This window comes from Pieris napi, chromosome 6 (genome assembly GCF_905475465.1).
Source record: "Pieris napi chromosome 6, ilPieNapi1.2, whole genome shotgun sequence".
NCBI lineage: Eukaryota > Metazoa > Arthropoda > Insecta > Lepidoptera > Pieridae > Pieris > Pieris napi.
Window position 1 is genome coordinate 1,913,022 of NC_062239.1, and position 15,123 is coordinate 1,928,144.

Sequence of the window (15,123 nt, forward strand, 5' to 3'; positions counted from 1 at the left end):
GTTATGTAGAACCAACAAATTATTGTCATAATCAACTAAAAGCAGATTAACCTTGTGTTTAAAGTACTGGAAGAGTATTTTGTAGATTACTATCCTCTGGGATATTCAGAAACCTCTGTTGTCTGAGTCCTACTTATTTATACCTACAGGTTAACTTCACCTATTACTTGTTTCATATAAGTTTAAATTATAAAATTGCTTTATCAAGACTTTTGATGTAGGTATTTATAAGGTATGTTATCATATAGGTAAATATTTCACTTTAACTGTGTACCTATTTCTTTTAATTATAGATTATAAGTTCTGAATTACAAAGTAGAATAAACCTATCGAGTTCATGAAAAATATGTAACAAATTAAAAACTAGATCTTTTTTATTTCAATAGCAGCAAAATGTTCTATTATTTATTTTTGACGTTTGAACAGTTTATCTCTTTTTGTTGTTCACGGATTAAGATATAAAAGTGTAGACAGTTTATTGAGTTAAGCCGTAGTTTGTGATAATTATCACGGTAAAATGCAAAATATATCTTTGTGATAACATGTTTTATATAAACTACTGTCTTATTAGTATGGAACATTAGTGAAAAGGTAGGAAACGGATTCAGCATAGTGCGTTCGTCGTATTGCTTCAGCCAGCATCACGGAGATATCCATAGTTTGCAATTTCGGGCACAGTTTCATGTGTTTGTCTTGAGGAATGGTATTGGTAACAACCAACGCCTCTAAGCAGGAGTTATTTATCTTATCAATAGCGTCCCCAGCGAGAACTCCGTGGGTTAGAATCGCGTATATTTTGTCAGCTCCAGCTTCGCGTAGCTTTTGAGCACCTTTAACAATAGTATCACATGTGTCTGCTAAATCATCAACCATGATAGCGGTTCTGTTGCTCACGTCACCAACTAAAACAGTCGAATCTTCGTTGTTGGATCGTTGCCTTTCCTTGTGAATGATCGCGAAATCGATATCCAACCTGTCGGCAATGGCGGTCATCCTTTTCACACCTCCTGCGTCAGGCGAAACCATAACACTGCTTTTCCATTCAGAAATATTGTCTTGTATCCATTTCGTTATCGCTGGTTCAGCGTAAAGATTATCGACGGGGATATTGAAGAAGCCTTGAATTTGAGACGAGTGAAGGTCGATTGTTATGACGTGATCAGCTCCAGATACGGATATGAGATTAGCTAGCAGCTTAGCAGTAATTGGGGCTCGGCTTTTTTCTTTTTTATCCTGTCGCGAGTAGGGGAAGCTTGGGATGACAGCGGTGACGCGGGAGGCGGACGATATTTTGCAAGCATTTATCATAATCAGCAGCTCCATTAGGTTGTCATTGATATCCCCACATCCACTTTGCACAATGTAGACGTCTTCACCACGGACGGATTCATGGATTTCAACGCTTGTTTCTCGATTGGAGAATTGTTTAGTCGTCGCTCGGCCCAGGTCTAGCCCGAGTCTTGAGACTATTTTCTTTGCGATATCTGGATGAGAACTTCCCGTGAATACTTTGATATTAGGCATTCTTGGTTTCTTACTGAATTCTTTATCGTTTGTGTTTTCTGCGATGGAGTGGTTATCTCCAGTCGATTTCATGAGCGTGACTGATGCAAGTGGATACTACACTACACTGTTCTCCTAGAGCGATAGCAAAATGATTTGTTTTCATATTTGTACTGATTTATCAAAGTTCAAGCAGAGGTTAGGTCGGTTAGTATCTCAATCTTAATACAAGTACATTGTTTGTAACCAAATCACGCTCAAATAACTAAACAAACAGTGGGATTTCATCATAAGTCAATATTATAGTGATAATAATATGGCTAATGTAATGTATTACGGAATTAAAATATGACTATTATTATGATATTGAACTTGAAGTTAGGATACAGATATTTTTATGAGATTGCATTTGTTTTAGATTTAATTAAAAAAAACTATAAATATGTACAGTACAAGAATTCTTTATTTAGTTTTATATAAATTCAATCTTAAATAATTATATATAGGAAAATTTGGTTCCTTGTCATCGACTGTATAACACCAGTTTTTTCGTTTACACGAAAATCACAATTCAACATAAGGAAATCATAATGCTTTAACTCTTTTATATTAACGAAATTAAATCAAATTCACTTCTATGACATCCTGTACCTCCAAGTCACAAAACATAACGTATTCTTCGAAGTGCCTATATGTGTCATAATTATTAAATTGTGGCTCCAAGCCGAAAATTTTAATATCACCGGCGTCTTCCATAATATCGTTATTTGGGAAATTACACATGGTTGAAAAATCATCACCTTCCGCGGTCACGTACAACTTCTCATGAGTAGCACGAAATTTAAGAGTGAGCTCCGGCAAAAAGTATACCTCTCCTGAGGCTGAGCAGCTGGTCGCATTGAGACATTGTAGCGCAATGACAATAGAAAATAAGGAATTCTTTCTCGTGCTTTCAGCCGTTCCGTGTATTTCCTGAAATTTATCAATCAACTATTAGATAAAAAATAAAATAAATAAATCAGTGGCGCTACGACCTCTTTCGGTCTGGGCCTTAGATTTCTGGATCTGCTTCAAGATCATTTTTTTCAATCTAATAGGCAAGTAGGTGGTCAGCCTCCTGTGCCTGACACACGCCGTCGACTTTTTGTTCTAAGACATGTCAGTTTCCTCATGATGTTTTCCTTCACCGCTCGAGCGAATGTTAAATGCGCACATAGAAAGAAAGTCCATTGGTGCACAGCCGGGGATCTAACCAGCGACCTCAAGGATGAGAGTTGCACGCTGAAGCCACTAGGCCAACAATGCTCAGTAGTCTCAACTATTAGAGATATATTTTATTAAAATAGACTACTGAGCTGAAAATAAATATGAGAATAAACGATGAAAAAATGAATTGTCGTCCTTACAAAATCTAAAAGCTTTATATTTGATTTATGTGTGGTAAATCACTTATGTATAAAAATTAGATCAAATCTCTAGATTTCTTTAGATGTTACAGAGACTTTTCTATTACTTAATCAATTGGAAAAATCGTCTCGGTCCTATCTAAATATTTCAGGTTCTTTTTAACATTCCTTTGTAAAAGAAATTTTATTAATCATAATATGTGGGTTTGTAGGCATATAGGCTCGCGGCGTAAAATATATAATTTAACTAATGCTAAGTAAAAATTGTGTAGGTGTAAGCTGCGGTGTAGGTGTACAACAAAATTATTATTGCTTTCTAGAAAATCGTTATTTGCGATGCTTTTATCACGATATCAATGTTTATTCGAATAAATATTTTTTTCACACAAGCGCTTTGAAATAAAATTGCCCTCGACATCGTCGATTTCACTAAATACCCTAGGATATACAGTTTTCTATTCTTTCTTAGTTTATCACTTGTGTTTGAAATGCAACTCTACTTAAAACGATTATAGCGGGACGCAGATATAAATAAACACACAACCACAGAATTTATACCTATTGACAGTAAGCAAATTGCCAATTCTTTAATAATGTAATTTTTCTGACTACTCACATTTTGCAGAGCTATAATAGATCCTCCGCGTATGAGAGTCAAGAAATCCGACTCCAAGGTTGGCATTGTCGCAATTTTTCCTTCTGTTACATTTACTCTTTCTCCTCCCCATATCTCATACCAAGTTCCCGGAGGCATGGTTACATGTACGTAACTTTGCATCACATGAAGATTCGGAACGATTAATAAGTCATCTCCTACAGAGAATTGTGAATTGGTTTTCTCAAAATAGTCAGCTTGTGGGTATTGGTAAAACATTGGTCGTAGTAGTGGGCCTTGTTGTAGGACAGTATAGAAGTATGGTATAAATGCGAGTCGTCTATTCAACGCTGTTACCATATAATTTCTATAGTTTCCATTGAAGGCTGTAGGATCGCGAGCTGGCGTGTTTGCATCTATTCTAACTAGTGGAAAGTATGTAGAAGCCATGTACCATTTGGCACAAAGATCGGTCTGGTTTTCGGGGAAAAATTTGTTATCTCCACAAATTGGGGATGACCATAGCCAATGACCTGATATACCTCCTAGGGCTGCTTGAATTAGTTCTCTATGGAGATTTAACCACAATGCGTCAATGTTCTGTCTATGTATCATCACATTTCCGTTCATCCAATGATTACTAACAGCGGGAACAATGCCATGTCCAGTCATATTCATAATTGCTTTGACAGACTCTTCTCCATATGTATTGTGCTTGAAAAAATATTTCGTTTTGTCTATTAAAGTCATATTCCATGTAGGCGTATTAGTGAGAGCCGCTTTAAAATTCTGAAAAGATTTATTTAATTTGTAAAATAGCTTTAACATTAAAATCAACCTGGTATCATTCATCTCTGTAATAATAAAAACCCAAAATTTAAGGAATTGTAAATGGTATACTTTTTATCATGGATTATTTCTCTCTCTTTCTGTCAAATTGTGTTTCCGCAGTGTAGAAAAGAGACTGGTTTACTTAAGTTAAAACGGGGTATTTAGACTCATTTAGTTTATATAAATACTTAGCATTTAGCCTTAAAATAACTCGACACTATAGTTTGTTTATTACTATGTGCAACAATAAAAAAATATTTTTTCCTAGATATGTATATCCAACGAATCACTAATTACATTAATTAATTATTAAATTATATAGGACGATTTTATGTGTGACCAACATACGGATTGTTTGTTCCAAAATCCGATCAAGGCATAAAAACGCTGAACTACGGGAAACAAAGGAAAAAATTGCAATAAGCTTTCCCAAAGGGCAGGGCAACCGGGCCTCCACAAAAGCGGGGCCCCCAAAATAGAAACTTTGGAAGAAAAAAAATTGTTTTAAATTCCGACTAGTAAACACTCGTAAACAACTTTTTTTTTTATATTATTTTTCGCCTTACCTTTACCTTTGTACAAAAATGATTATATAGTTCTTCAAAATTAACAGAAATCATTGATCTGTATTTATATTTTATATGTTTGTTAAATATTAAAAGAATCTACTTGGTTTTACAATAAATTATTGATTGAAATTCTCAACTGAATTTTTGGATAATAATTTGGGGCCAGGAGGCCTGCACTCTTTTGTTGCACTGAGCCCTTCAGACCTCTAAATCCGGCCCTGCTAAAGGAGGAAGGAATTCCCGCAAATTCCCATCCCATCCGGAAATATGTTTCATACTTGAATTTTAATTCTATTGTTGCCACGTACTAGGCTAGTTCTAACAAAAGGAGCCAACCCTGCTGTAAGCTTTTAACAAAAGCCATCTTATCATACCATGTACTGGACATTTAATGCGCTTATCGAGAATTTTCAAGGTTTCCTAGGCATTATGGAAGAAGACTGTTCAAATTATCTATTGCAAAGGGTTGCATAAAACTTGACTTAAAATCTATTAAATCAAGTATAGCTTTAAGGATGTCTATGGTCTAGTAGGAGCGGCTTAAAAAAAAGAGTGGTGGTGATATTCTCTTACCAGTTAGGCTAGGACTAGACTCTAATCTATTAAGCCCTGGTAGAACTGTTGAATTTTTTAACGGTTTAGATATGATGATAGCTATAACCGATATTTTGTATGCATTTAAAACAATTTATATGATTCGAAATTGAAATAAAGGTATGGTACAATCTGTTTTACTGCACTATTTTAGTACTAAGCTGTTTTTTCGACATAATATAAGGCGAGAACTATGTAGGTAATGTACGCACATTTCGTCTTCTCACTCACTTTAGTTAATAAGGCTGATTTATATAAAATTCCGTATATTAACACTATTACAACAGACTCGAAACACTTACTCGAAAGTCGACGGTTTCCGCTTGATTTAGATTTTCTCGAAGACGATAGCGATAATAGTGTGCGTCTTGTGTTTATAACAAATAAATTTAAAAAATCGAATCTAATCTTTATTTCACCATTAGATTGCTACATTATCCATGAGTAACAGGCTAATTTATATTATATATTACAACAAAACTGTCCACATTATTAACTTAAGTTCGTTACAGTTTAGTTTTATAAAAAAGTGACGTAAGAAAATTTATTACCTCATTGTAATAATCTAAATACGGCGACGGGTCTTGGGCCGATTTATTTGATTGATCCAGGGGCCAATTATTTTCTATTATCAATCCGTCGAATTTATTCGTGAAGGGCCATAATCTCTTAAGAAAATGGATGGAAGCTACGTCGTAGGCCGGATACATTACTTTTACTTCACCAACTTCGCCTTTGTATATTTCGAATGTGTGGGGATCGTGGTACATGAATAAGTCGAATTCCGGTAAAATTGTGCAAGCGGGTGTCTTTAACGTGGTTGTATCTTCGTTGAATCGAATCTGAAAAAAAATTAATAGTTCTCCTTTGTAATGTCATAGCTCTCCAACGTGGGGTGTCGCCATAACTAATTCTTCGTCTGTTTCATAGATATTTTTTGAAGATAATTTCTATACGAACACAAGACAATCATTGTTTCGACGAATATCGAACCCAGAACCTCTGGGTCTGTCATGGCCAACCAGCATAGGGGGTTCATGTCGAAGAACAAGCATTAAATGCTTATCACCAATATTAAATTTTAATTTAAAAAAAAAATTCTTTATCAAAGTTATTTCAACACAAAAAAAATATATGTATCAATTTTGCATATTGTTTTAATTATTGCACGTTTGCTTGCTACGGATTTAATATTAAGGCACCACCTGGCGATTTTTGGGAGTATTAGACCACATACTTACTAAAAGTCTAAGGTACATACATACGGGGAAATATGTGGCACAAATCTCTTCCTAGCCTGTCGTATCAAATTAGCACCGCTATCAACATCTTGTAAGTTTTTCACCTCCGTATCTTCACAACGATTGCTTCCCAGTACAATTGGTCTGTGCCCACAGTGACTTTCAAATGGTATATTTGCTGCTGTCAGTGTATTGATATAATTGTTAAGATCTGTGTCTGATGTTCCACTGGAAATAGTGAATTTTTAAAGATACCTTGTAAAACCAATTTGAATAATATGTTAAAATGGCGTCTAACTACGAATCTGTAGCGTTGATATCGCAAGGTTTGAATGATATGGAACTAACTCAATATTTAAATCGGAACCCTATCGTTAGAGGAAGTTAAGTGATGGTGAGTTAAGTTGGCACTATACGGCTGTGAGGCATGGACTATAGAACAAGTCACAAGAAGGCGTCGAAGCTTTGGTTATGCTTCGCATCAGCTGGATCCAAAGAGTGACGAATGAAAGAGTCATTGCCAACTTGCCTATAAAATGAAATATCACGCAATCTGGTCATGATTGTACAGGGTCGGATTTAGAGTTTTAGAGGCAACAAGCTCCCCTCAAAGAGTTGGAGGCCCCATGGTCCCAAATTTTTTTCAAATAAAATGAACAATTTTTTTCTTCCGAAGTCTATAGTCTTTAGTAGTCTTTGTACATACATCCTGCGTGTAAACGTAATTATATTATCAACAACTGCACATTTATAACACACTATTTACGTGCCCGGTTGCTTGTAATGTACATATGAAAGTAATATTTTTTGCTCTATCTATAGACCTGTCTATAAAAAACCTGCTTGACGTCTGCCTGTTTACAAATTTTACAATTTGCGCGATGTTAATTATGGAAAATAGTTACGCAAAGAGGGATTTATAGAGCGTACCAAGGCTCTTAAATGGGTAAAAAGCTCATATTTTATGTTCTCAATAAAACAAATTGTTTCGTCAATCTCACTCAGAGTTATGCATTAAAGGATTTGTAATTGTATATTTATAATTACTACCCGCTCAAAACTAGATCAGTGAATTACTTTTTTTGGTAAGAACTCTCTTAGAAGAGAAGATATTAAAATCTTGACTAAATGTTTGGATAAGGTAGCCTTTAAATTATCAACTCTAAGTTATAAATGCTAATAGTCGAATTTAAAAAAAAAACAAAATTCTTTATTTGTTTAGCTATATATTATAATAGAATTCAGATTGAAGCCTCCCTAGTAAGTCAGAGACATGTGACCTGGGCCTCGCTCTTCTTTAAATTAACAAAGTTTCAAAAAATTGGTTTTACACGTGGGTACCTACTGTAATAAAAGAAAAAATTCAAATAACTAAATATATGATGACTGTGTGATGATGATATGAATGTGTAATTGTGTGTGTGAAAGACGAAACAAATCTAAGTAAAAGTGTACATGAAAAAGATGGATTAAGGAAAAAAACGTATTATGTAGGATTCAACAGTAATTCCGTTTTGTCATAGTCTAGACTATGACAATGTACCGAGCCAATGGTTTAAAGTTGTTTTACATCTGTGGTATGCAAGACTATGCAAGCCAAGGGTTTTATTTAAACTATTGTAGAGATAGGCTGAGCGACTACTGAATTGATTACAGTTTGCAAACATAGTTTTGCAAACTGCGTAGCTAATTATATTCGGTTGAGTCCTTTTTTGGGGTGTGTCGGGACTTTGTGGAAAGGTAATAGAATCTATAATATATATATAGTTATAATAAGTCAATCGTTAATAACGGTTAGTTGCAAATTAGTATTACGTACCAAATGTGAGCGCCCAACATCCAATATTCAAGTTTCCAATTAGACCCGATTAAATTCATGGCATCGTTCATAATATCCTTCGGCGTCGGACCCACAAACAAATGAAATTTAAGTCCAGTACCCGTCAAACTTCTGACTATTATTTCATTTTCGTCTCGCACCATAATCTCAGTCGGTGCGGGCGTGTCCAATAATAGCCCGTGATACGACCCATTGTACTTTGCAAATATCAGTGGGATCGAACTAAAGTCTTTATTGTGGCTATAAATTACCTTTGTAGTGCCCGAGGTTAGCGGTAATTCACCCAAACCGTACATTGTGGCGTTTGTTAATTGAAACGTCACTTCCCAAATGCCATCAGACGCGATCAAGGGTCCTCTGATTGTGTTAAAAATTGTTCCTTGAGGTCCCTTAACCTCTATATTAAGTTCGGGAGATGAGACCGTGTATGAATATGTTTTGTTGTATAACCTTTGTCCAGCTCTCAGGGGTTCCTTTCCGTTATAGAAGTGTATAGTTAGGTGAGTCGCTGTTCGTTCATTTATTGAAAGTCTAAGGTTCCTAAGGCTGGCTTTAGAGTTGTAGGGTATTGTAGAAACCCGTGGGTATAAAACGAGGTATTGGGACCAGGGTACGTCCATGATGTATGAGAATCTTGACGGTAGTCGGTGGAAGCAAAAACCAGTTTTGACGTCATAGCAACATTGTGCGTGGCATTCTCTTTCCGATACGTTACCGGGGCCACAAGGTAATCTTGAAGTTTGTGGTACGAGACATGACCCTACTGAAAGCTGGAAGCCTCCGCTGGGTATAAAATGAAATTGGTACAGTATTAATGGAACTAATACAGCTACTAGCACAAGACCAACGAAGACCTGCAATGGCCGGTTAAGTATAACATGCTCGTACCATTTCAGTTCTGAAACATTAAATAATTTGATGAAAAATATTTACGCATCATATTCCACGTCTTAATTATAATTGAAAGTTAAAATTAAAAATTAGTTTATTGGTTCGGCACACAGAACTAATTGTAACTGTTAGTTTCATGACGCGCCAATTAAGCTAGAATGACGCTGCGTTATCTTCAGTTTTTACGTATTTTCTGATGGTTTAAGATAAGTACTATTAAAGTACTAGTAGCGTTGGATGTGTTTATATACTTTTTATTATGTAGGGGGGGGGGGGGGGGGGGAAACGAGCCGAAGGTATGCCCATAAAGGGCAGTCGTATCTCTCAGGGAAGACCCCCAGTGGGAGTCGATTCCACATTTCGATTCGCATATATAATAATAATAATAATAATAATAATAATATTATCCTAACAAACACATTTTTTAATATTGAATAAGTTTATTCTCATTAAAGTTTATGAAAACCTAAACATAATTATCAACTATACAGTATTTACAATTTTCTTAACCTATACAGTACATATAAAAATAATTAAAAATTACTAAAAGAAAAATCGGATTTTTAATGTGCATTTAATGAATATTATCATGTATCAAATGTTCTAATAATTTTTAGGTTTGGTATGTCCGCACTACTAATTTGTTGTAGTCTTAAATGAATGTAATTATATTAAACCATATAATATTTTTTAAACAATAATATCGTGTGGTTTAGCTTTTCTTTTGTTTATTTAAAACATTGCATAACACAACAAGAACAATAACACCACTCAAGTATCGTGCCGTCTCATGGCTTTCAATCGAACTCTAAAAGGCTTTTGATTTGGTTAAAAATATATCAACAAGTTTCAAGAAAGTTTTAACTTTACAAAACAAACTTTTATAAGCTCTTGCTAATTACGGTTACCGCTATATATTTTCAAGGAATATATTCTTTTAAAAATCAGAGATTTGCTATTTTAAATATAGAACCCGGCAAGAAGTAGGTTATAAATTCCGTCGTTGTAATGAAAAACCTTTTCTCTGTAACAATATGTGGGTGGAAACTTAAGCGGAAAAGACAATAAACTTTCATATTTGGTCCTTGTCAAATTGATACTTTAATAAAAGAGTAAAGGGTACGCCTTGAATACAAAAATAATAAATTACTTAGGTTACGAATCTATTTGGGACAATGCTGTCTCAAGCATTCACTTAAATAATGAAAGGTATTTAATGTAAGTTCATGAAGTATAACATAATAATGATAAATATATCTAGGCCAAACAAACACTACAACTAAGGTCACGTTAAGAATAAATATTAAAACCAGTCCGTATTTAAATATTTATTTTACTAAAATGAAACCTACACAGTGAGTTATTTTTGTTATGCCTTTTTACGAAACTCGAAGATTACGTACAAGTCAATATTTACGAACGAGGGCTTAACATTTAATAATTTATTCGTGCTATTTCTGACTAGGATCTAGAAATATATATTACTTACGAAGTAAGCCGGGTCAGCTACCCGGCTAACTTCGTTCCGCCTAAAAGTCTAATAATATCGTGTTTTAAAATGTATTTAGGATTTCATTAAGGTAATAACATTAATACAACTTTTTTTTGGAAATACAGAAATGTTTTATTGCGTGCCATGGCAGTTTTACACATTAGGCTTCTCCTCTTAGCGCCAATATTGCGATACTGCATGTTAAAGCACTTTCTGATATGTACAACATTTTTTGATGCCTGGTTATGCATCTCCTCATTCACTTCAAGATCGGAATTTCTTTGAAATGATGCGTAATTTTGTCAGCAGATGGCACCACATGGTGTTTGCATTCGTAAAATTAATTAATTAATTTATTGTTATTCGATAGCTTATCCGATATTTTATAATTTATTCGTAGCGGAGAAGAATCCACCAAAAAAGAGATAACTAACTTCGGTCCAGCCAATCTTGAGTTAAAAGTGGTGTAACTAACACGACTTCTAATATATAAAATTCTCGTGTCGCGGTGTTTGTGGTTAAACTCCTCCGAAACGGCTTGACCGATTTTCATGAAATTTTGTGTGCATATTGGGTATAACTGAGAATCGGACAACATCTATTTTTCATCCCCCTAAATGTTAAGGGTAGTCCACCCCTATTTTTTTTAATTTTTAGATAAACAATTTATTTCTTTTTTTTTATGATACAGCATAAAAAAATACATACAACCCCTAATTTTCACCCCTCTACGATCAACCCCTATTTTTTATTATAAATGATAAACATGGCAAAGCGAAGTTTGCCGGATCAGCTAGTTGTTTTATATATTCAGCTACCGAACTTACCCTTAATATATTTGATAATGTTTTTAGAGACTTAAAATACTCACGTTTTATACCGTCATAAGAATAATTGAGATTTTCAGTATCTTCATAGTTTGATTGTGTATCGTCGACCTTTGTATTCATTGTATATGTTACAACGTCATATTACTGTGTATATGTATGGATAATTCTGTAAAGATATAACATTTACTAAAATATTCGAGATGTCCACAAATAAGTAATAAGTAGTCTCCTATATTCTAAAACAGTAGTGTAAGATTGAATAGCATGTAACAATACTTAAATATTTGTGTTTTTATTTTATACTACCGAACCTGACAGACGTTGTTCTGTACACATATCTTAAATAAAAAAATTCGAACTTAAAATCAAACAAAAAAAAAACCCAATGTAAATAATCTGAACTAGTCTCGAATCCACTTAAAAACGCATCAAAATCGGTCCACCCGGTCGAAAAGATTTTTTTCGTTATTATAGCTATTATTTGTTGTTAGTAGCTTATCATTATATTATAATTAATGACGGCACGATAAGCTCGAAGTAAACACATAACCCGATCAAAACTTCTAATTATCAAATTTTCTGTCATACTTAACCATAATAGTCTAGTCGACAAGTTGAAAATGGAACAAAATAGAGATACTGCTCTTAAAATTATGTGCGATAGCTCATTGGATCCGGAATGACGTCTAGAAAAATGTGCTAAAAGCGTGTATTAGCACATAAAAAAATGCAAAAGTTATAGACAATTAAAGATGAAAAAAAAATGGCATTTAGTTTTTTGCCAATATTTAATAAACTATTAATATTTAAGAAATTTCAAATAAAGATTCTGAAAGAGGAGGAAATTTCCAATAACTCCCGGAACTCTATCTCCATTATTTATAATTTTAATTTAACGCTGAAAATAGGTCTGCGCGTGACATTTTTAGGATTCGCGCGTGGCGTCAAAAGCGACTACGGCACATTAATTAATTTATTTAAGGTATTGAATATTTTTTTTTAAATTTGAAAAAATTATGGTGTGTTCTGAACACTATAATTAATTTATTCCCGTTGAAAATTTTACTTAAAGTTAATTTTTCAACAAGTTAAATAATTGTTAACTAACGAAATTTTCTCGAACGACCGCCTTAATTGTAAGTGAAAAAAAATGTTTAAATAATGGTCGTAAAAATATTTCGCTTGGTAGAGCCTTTCTTACATACATACTTAACAAGATCGTGCCATAAAAGTTAAAAAAATATTTATACTTTGTTTATAACAATTTTTTTACTTAAACAAAAACTTAAAAATCCATGTAATGTTGTTAAAAAATTTTTTTTTTTCTAAATCATCATATAATCGTTTTTTTATTAATACAAGATATTTATTGATTTGCAAAAAAAAAAATTCCCGCCATTTTTTGATAAATTTTTTTTAAACAAATTGATTAAATCAATATTTAAAAAAAAAATTAACACAACTTTATTACATTAAAAATTTTATGATTTAAAAAAAAAATTTCTTTCCTTAATAACAATTTTTAATTGTTTATAATCGTTTTTTTTTAATTTTCTATTGTTTAAATAATTAGTTAAGAATTTTTTTTTCTAAAAATCATAATTGACAGTCCTCTATAAAGTAACAGAAAAATTTTTTTTTTAATCAACAATTCTATTTTTTATTAACTTACCAAGTTGTTATAAACAAATATTCAACTTTTTTTTTCTTTTTTTTCTAAAACTTCTAAAATTAACAAAAACAACCATATATAACAAAGTATAGAATTTTTTAGATACACGCTTTTAGCACATTTTTCTAGACGTCATTCCGGATCCAATGAGCTATCGCACATAATTTTAAGAGCAGTATCTCTATTTTGTTCCATTTTCAACTTGTCGACTAGACTATAAATAACATTACGTTTAGCTGCCAGTTGCGTTTTGTTACACCACGTTTTATGTCACGTCCCACGGAAACAGGATAAAAAATCATTTGTCCGTCTCCTGGTTCTAAGCTACCTCCCTACCAATTTTCAGCCAAATCAGTTCAGCTATCCTTGAGTTATAAATAGTGTAACTATAACGATATATATAATATATATATAGATTATGTTTATCAAAACTGCGCCAATTACTTTATCGACTTGATAATGGCGTAGTTTTGACAATCAAATTGACAATTTTGTTTTTTTAATTCCAAATAGGTTGTCTCTTTCCTAAGATCGCTGTCGCATCACATAATGTGACGAATGTTATGATTTTTTAGAAAACGAAAATTTCGTGTGAATTACTAAGCACTGTGATCGCAAGACCATTCCTTGTATCCAATATACGGAATAGGAGTAAAACCATTTATAACTACACACTTATTTAGCTTTTTCTATCACTCATTTGTATTTTTGAGTCTATAGTTATTTAAGCTTCTTTCAAAAAGGTTCGTAAATTGATCATTGTAATCCCGTAGATTTGTTGCGAAATTTGTATTGGATTGAGAAATCATAGGAATAGACTTCTGGAAACGATAATTTTTAATGAAAGATAAATGTTTATTTTTTTGTTATTAATATTTGTCGTTGCCATTTATATGTATTCGTAATGCCCGCTGGTATATTATAAAAAAATATGATTTTTGATAATTACCAGTGACGTGTGTGATTTAAGAAATTAATATAAAAAACAGTCTTACATATAATAATAGGTATTATTCAATATATACACACTCACCGATTTACTACCACGGTAATTTCTGTTATTTTGTTATTACTAAATTTTCAATATTGAAATATCACAAACAATCACAGCAGAGATGACGTACGATTGAATACTGGTAATTATTGATAATACAATCATTGATAAAACTGATATGCATTTAAAATTATTGCTTTGTTGATAGACTTATCTAAGTCTTTGTTTCGCCGAACAATGTTTTTCCTATGAAACGACTGATCAAAATTTAATTTATCTACACAAGAAACTGTACACTGCTTACCGATTTATTAAATATCTAGACAGCAAGAAGAGAGTCACAACAGTCTAAATCAAACCTTTAAAAACGATTCAAAACTTTATACATTCACTTACAATCTTAATCCACATCTACTCTTCCTATCCTATGCTCAGTGGCGTAACAATACGGTGGCAAAATGCCACTGGCCCAGATCCAACAGGGCCCCTGACCAAGATATATTATATTCTATGGATGAATGTGGGGACTACATACCAGTCCCCCTCGCCTAAGAGAGGAGGCCTATGGCCATTAGTGGGACATATACAACGTATAATTGAGTACGCTGAAAATCTCGAAGTTTATTAAAACTAAACTGAGTACAACGTGTCGATTTTTATTGATA

General features: G+C 33.2%; 2 protein-coding genes across 4 annotated transcripts; both read right to left on the minus strand.

The window, feature by feature from the left end:
* Positions 1 to 352: 352 nt before the first annotated feature.
* On the minus strand, positions 353 to 1,659 carry LOC125050062 (ribose-phosphate pyrophosphokinase 1-like). The gene has a single exon (XM_047649637.1). It carries the CDS (start codon positions 1,594 to 1,596, stop codon positions 568 to 570), a length of 1,029 nt encoding a protein of 342 aa, XP_047505593.1. The 5' UTR covers positions 1,597 to 1,659; the 3' UTR covers positions 353 to 567.
* Positions 1,660 to 1,946: 287 nt separating this feature from the next.
* On the minus strand, positions 1,947 to 11,959 carry LOC125050060 (maltase-glucoamylase-like). Of its 3 annotated transcripts, XM_047649632.1 has the most exons (6): positions 11,834 to 11,959; positions 8,559 to 9,477; positions 6,760 to 6,967; positions 6,050 to 6,340; positions 3,526 to 4,293; positions 1,947 to 2,475 (listed from the first exon to the last, which is right to left on the minus strand). In XM_047649632.1, exons 1-6 carry the CDS (start codon positions 11,910 to 11,912, stop codon positions 2,122 to 2,124), a joined length of 2,619 nt encoding a protein of 872 aa, XP_047505588.1. In that variant the 5' UTR covers positions 11,913 to 11,959; the 3' UTR covers positions 1,947 to 2,121. The 3 variants fall into 3 exon arrangements, with proteins under 3 accessions (XP_047505588.1, XP_047505590.1, XP_047505591.1); XM_047649634.1 differs by lacking the exons at positions 8,559 to 9,477; positions 11,834 to 11,959 and having other exon boundaries at positions 6,764 to 6,866; XM_047649635.1 differs by lacking the exons at positions 1,947 to 2,475; positions 3,526 to 4,293 and having other exon boundaries at positions 6,166 to 6,340; positions 6,764 to 6,967.
* Positions 11,960 to 15,123: the final 3,164 nt, after the last annotated feature.